General features: G+C 40.6%; 1 protein-coding gene across 1 annotated transcript in view; it reads left to right on the forward strand.

The window, feature by feature from the left end:
* LOC138952780 (uncharacterized) overlaps positions 1-6000 on the forward strand; it is a 219007-nt gene that overhangs the window by 93379 nt on the left and 119628 nt on the right. Inside the window, exons 48-49 of the mRNA XM_070324514.1 lie at positions 18-202; positions 1400-1417. Coding sequence (XP_070180615.1) covers positions 18-202; positions 1400-1417 — 203 coding nt within the window. The remainder of the gene's footprint in view (positions 1-17; positions 203-1399; positions 1418-6000) is intronic.

The following is a 6000-nucleotide window of genomic DNA, read 5'->3' on the forward strand; positions in this document are numbered from 1 at the left end:
TGTCTTGCATCCTTTAGGACTACATGGAAGCCCAGATGACGAGCCAGTCATTCACGACGTCGTACAGTGCGGTTCCCAACCAAATGGACGGCACGCTGCCCAAAGACAACAAGCAGCGATTCTCCTCCTACAGCGGATCCTCCTTCAGCACCACTTTTGATCCCGACAATGTGCCTGTGGACCGTTCCCCGGTCTACTCTGGGTAAGTGCACAAGAAGTTTTACTATTAATGTATTTACCGTATTTGACGGATTACAAGACGCACCGTTTTATAAGCCGCCCCCCTGACTTTGAAAAAGAAAATTGGGACGAGCCACGTATAGGCCGCGTCACTATATTAGCCGCCGTTGAAAAAAATATAATCAGATTGTGTCAATCAATCAAAACAACCAGGCAAACGAAAGTACGGTATTTGGCGAAATCGGCTCTGAGAATAAACAAGTGAAACAAAGAAGAAAAGTAAAAAAGTTTTAAGAAAAATATCACACACACAATTTGTAACATGTAGTCTCACCCGGAATAAGCTTTTTTGGGATGATTTACGACTTTTGCGCACATTTCGAGCAGACGAAAACACAACATGGCGGCTCTTGCTCCTCCAACTATCGCGAGACACAAAAAAACTCAATCTCGCGCGCGCCAGATCCTGATACATCCGGTGTTTCTCTGTACGCTATCTTGTCACGACGACTTGTTGACAAACCAAGATTCGTGAAAGAAAGAGAAAAGCGCCGAGTCTCGAGTCGAGAGCTAATAAAGTACCGGTAATCGCTATTTGAGCGAAATGAAAATCCGCAGCGACTTCCATTAGGTGAATGCTATTCAAGTTTAGGTAACGTTTTAGCCGCATCTTTTTATAAGCCGCAATGCGATTTAAAAAAAAAAAAAGTCGCGGCTTGTAGTATGTCAAATACGGTACACATGGTGTGTGTGGTCTGGCTGCAGTTGTTTGTTTTGGGGCACATTTGTCATAATGCACTCGAAAACATGGTATTAAGGACGTTTTTGTTGTTGACAAAATGAGATGTTTGTTAATATACTACATAAACCAGCAAAAGATGCTGAATAGCTTGCACACAAAAACATTAATTCTGTCTTTCAAAACATTTATTCCATTTTTCGTAGTTTGGACTGGATTTACCTGAACACTATCACATGTAATGTTGAAGAAAAGATTGCTATGGTGTGACAAGGAAAATGATATCGAAGTATAAAGTTTCATGCAGATATTGTGTTTTCTTTGTGTGTGTGTGTGTGTGTGTGTGTGTGTGTGGGGGGGGGGGGGGTAATCTATGGTATTTTTATCAAGTAGAAATGCCCTGTCTTTTACTCAGATACGAAGATTAATAATTGTGTGACACAATTAGTTGTTCATGAGTATTTATATTTTTAACATTAGCAAACTGAAGTGGAAAAGGTAAATCGATGTTGTTCAATGGGATCTTTGCTTTCATGGGTGTGCATATGTGTTTTATTACATTTCTAGATGTCGAATTATTGGTTGTTGTTTTTTCATGTCAGTAGTTCTGGCCATTTGAGATTGTATTCCTTTGTTTTGAAAACTGGTGTGCCTTTCATTCACTACGGAATGTAAAATGCGCTAATAAGCGTTTCATGCAGCCAGTTAAAAAAGGTACTGTGAAAAAAGTACTGATATGTTCCAGTCTTTGTGGACTCTTCTTGTTCAGTCACACAAACCTGACTATAGTTTGCTGCAGTTGAGACTGAAACGTAAAGTACCAGATGCATGCAGGTTGTTTTGAGTGTGGGTCATGTGAGCCTTTAATTTCTCTTTGTCGTTTTTAATTTTGTATGTTTTTATTTGAGTGATTGATTTTATGTGAAGTGCATTTTGTGTGTGTTAAAGTGGTGTGTTTAAGTGTCTGAGCTTGTTTTTAAACGGTTCTGTAAGTTTTTTTGTTTTTACATTTAGTCAAGTTTTGACTAAATGTTTTAACATAGAGGGGGGAATCGAGACGAGGGTCGTGGCGTATGTGTGTGTATCTGTCTGTGTGTGTGTCTGTGTGTGTGTGTAGAGCGATTCAGAGTAAACTACTGGACCGATCTTTATGAAATTTTACACGAGAGTTCCTGGGTATGGTATCCCCAGCCATTTTTGGCTCACGTAAGTGTAGCCTATGCGATGATAAACTTTGTCTGTCTGTGCGTGCGTGCGTGCGTGCGTGCGTGTGTGTGTGATAGAAACTTTAACATTTCCGAGTCTATGGATAAAGCTCGCATAAGAAGATTACGTCTCGGTCAAAAGTGTTTGACGTGTGTGATAGAAACTATTTGAAGACGTCACATTATGACGTAAGAGGGTTAGACGTCACGCAAAGGAATTACTGAAAGTCTCGGTCATTCTTATTGTGAGCGGGCCGAGACTAGTTGGCAGATCCAGGGTCTCGCTTTCTTGCACAGTTTCACCTATGCTTACTGTGTGTGTGTGTTTGTGTGTATGTGTGACGGAGTGATTGAATTTGTGTTACTGTTTGTCGATTTCTTACGTGAGCCTTGAAGGCTTCGCCTCTTGTTTTCATTTTTTCGATAAATGTCTTTGATGACGTCATATCCGGCTTTTTGTAAAAGTTGAGGCGGCACTGTCACACCCTCATTTTTCAATCAAATTGATTGAAATTTTGGCCAAGCAATCTTCGACGAAGGCCGGACTTCGGTATTGCATTTCAGCTTGGTGTCTTAAAAATTAATTGATGACTTTGGTCATTAAAAATCGGAAAATTGTAATACATTTTTGTTTTATATAAAACGATCCAAATTTACGTTTATCTTATTCTACATCATTTCCTGATTCCAAAAACATATGAATATGTTATATTTGGATTAAAAACAAGCTCTGAAAATTAAAAATGTAAAAATTATCAAAATTAAATTTCCGAAATCGATTTAAAAACAATTTCATCTTATTCCTTGTCGGTTCCTGATTCCAAAAACGTATAGATATGATATGTTTGGATTAAAAACACACTCAGAAAGTTAAAACAAAGAGAGCCACAGAAAAGCCACTACCGCGCTAAACAGGCTCGTCAGTTTCACTCCGTTTTGCACAAGCGGCGGACTACGGTCATTGTGAAAAAATGCAGTGCTTTCAGTTTCATTCTGTGAGTTCCACAGCTTGACTAAATGTAGTAATTTCGCCTTACGCGACTTGTTTTTTGACTCACATGCGAAGCAAAAGTGAGTATGTATTCACCCGAGTCGTCCGTCCGTCCGTCCGTCCCGGCGTCCGTCCGTCCCGGCGTCCGTCCAGAAAACTTTAACGTTGGATATTTCTTGGACACTATTAAGTCTATCAACACCTGATGTGGCCTGATGGTGTATGGTTACAAGATCTCAAAAAACATGTGCGGCAACTTGACCTCACTTCAAGTTCAAGGTCACAGGGGCCGTAATTGTTGTCTTAAAAACGACCATTTTTCACATTTTCGCATTTTTTTCTGAAGTTATCGAGAATGGCAACCTTAGCTATGTATGCTATACAGGGCAATGTAAGCCCTATCTTTGGACACCAGTTTGGTTGACCTTGCTTCAAGGTCAAGGTCGCAAGGGTCCTTTAAAGTTGGATTGTATACATATTTTGAAGTGACCTTGACCCTGAACTATGGAAGATAACTGTTTCAAACTTAAAAATTATGTGGGGCACATGTTATGCTTTCATCATGAGACACATTTGGTCACATATGGTCAAGGTCACTTTGACCCTTATGAAATGTGACCAAAATAAGGTAGTGAACCACTAAAAGTGACCATATCTCATGGTAGAAAGAGCCAATAAGCACCATTGTACTTCCTATGTCTTGAATTAACAGCTTTGTGTTGCATGACCTTGACCTTGGGTCAAGGTCACATGTATTTTGGTAGGAAAAATGTGTAAAGCAGTTCTTAGTGTATGATGTCATTGCTAGGTTTAGTTATTTGGCCTTGACCCTGAAGGTCAAGGTCATGTAAAGGTCAAGGTCAAGCATGTGAGTCGTATGGGCTTTGCCCTTCTTGTTTACTCATGCAGTGCAGAAATTATTTTGCATCGCTTTCTGGTAATATGAAGTTCAAAGGAAATACGGTTTCCTGCCGCAGTGCCCTCAGGTCATTAGCCGAAGAAATTGCAATTTCATGCTTTTCTTGGACCCCTTGTTTTTTTTTAGTGAGCCTGGCTCAGATACCAAATTATTCACACTCCTTCGTTCGACAAGAAGGCAATGAATGCATAGGCAGATGTTGTGTCTGGTGGCGAAATGACTGAGGAGATGAATTAGTTACGGCCTGTTAGTTGTAAGACCGTACCTGTGACATGCTGCCCATGGTCCTTTTTCAGTCGGCGGGAACGTGCTCAGCTTCTAAGCAACGAATGTTTTAATTTGATATGGCTGTCACCCGTAGTTCCTGTGTCTCTTTAATTTCCTGTTCTCACGAAGCTAGCATATCTGTGAGGGTGTTGGTTGGAATCATGTTTGGGAATAAAAAGGAATACAACTATACCTCCCACCCTATTCCTCCCGCGCATCCTAACTCCTCTGACGCAATTAGATTAGGAAAAATAACGGCCTTTGGTCTGCTTCACTTGGTTATCAGCGAACAGCAATGGGAGCTTACTTTCCTTTATCACCTTTGTCCATCTTGTTTCTGCCTTATGTTTTCACCCTATCTTTCCTCAACACACACGGACACATTCGCACACTGAATGAAATGTCATGTTTGCAACATTACGTATACAATTAACAACACCTTGTTGTCTGATACAAGTTTAACATTGTATACCTCGTGGTATTCAGCACAAGCATCAGCGTTTTCGAAGATAAAGACAGCGGTTTGACGGGATTTTACCTGGAAGAGAACAAATCTGCAAGCTGCGTAGTTTCTGTGCTTTTTCTGTGTAATTTGATGGTAGTCTAGACATTACACAAACACGTGTGAGACGAAAGAGAATGAGTCATTAATTGAGTGTCATTCACTCACTTGTCTCTAAGAAAGCCATTACATGGACGCTGTTTTTTCAACACATCAGAATTTCCGTAACCATCGCAGACCCTGTACCTTACACCCAGTGTCTTGACATTACCTTTCAGGATAACTTGATGAAAAGATTTTGTAGAAAAGTCTTTCACCGTCAGAGGAGTTGTAGACTCAGTTTATATTTTACTTTGCACTCATTAGTGAACACGGCCCTGTGGCCTCAACTTTTTGTTTTAACGTAAATGACGTCATCAAACTTTTATTTTTATTTTTTTTTATTTTTATTTTTTAAATGAACGGGGATATGATCTGGAAGAATTCACATGAAAAGTTTTATGAAGTAGTTTTATGGTAATCGCTGCACACGTAGTCAAACATGCTAACCTGGCTTCCTCTCGGTTCTGTCGAATAGGAATACTGGCAATAATGTCTTGTCTTTGCCATGTAAACACAGACCCGTCCAGACTTGTGCATGTAATTTGAGCATCCTTCCACAGAACAAAAAGAACAACCAGGTAGTCCGACAAAGCACACTCCGGGGCTCCGATGCTCACAACATGCAGGAAGATAGCTGTCAGAGTTGGAAAGCTTTCCTCACTGTTCCCACTTCTGGGCGAAATGACGAAGAGGGCCGTTGTGACAGATCCGATGACAAACGACTGGCACTCTGTCACAACTATTTCCGTCAAGGGGACAGATTCTTAGGATAGAAAATAGACTCCAGAGGAGAAAAGTAATATAGGGAGTAGGTCTCAGGTTCTTGTAACAGAGTCAGTGAAGGTGAATAGGTTATTAGTAAATGCCACCCTCACACACGGCACGTGGGGGTTTGAGGTTGACAGGTTGACACTGAGATTCTCATCAAGACCAGAGAAGTGCGCTGGAGTGGGTTAGGTTGGAGGGGATTTTTTCTCGTGCAAATCTGCATTTAGTCCTGGACTTTTCTTTGCCACAGTTACTGAAGAAACAATTATGGCCTTTAGGTACAGTGAGTGAAAGAGAGGTGAAACAGTAAATGTCACTTAAAAGAAA

This window comes from Littorina saxatilis, linkage group LG2 (genome assembly GCF_037325665.1).
Source record: "Littorina saxatilis isolate snail1 linkage group LG2, US_GU_Lsax_2.0, whole genome shotgun sequence".
Taxonomy (NCBI): Eukaryota; Metazoa; Mollusca; class Gastropoda; order Littorinimorpha; family Littorinidae; genus Littorina; species Littorina saxatilis.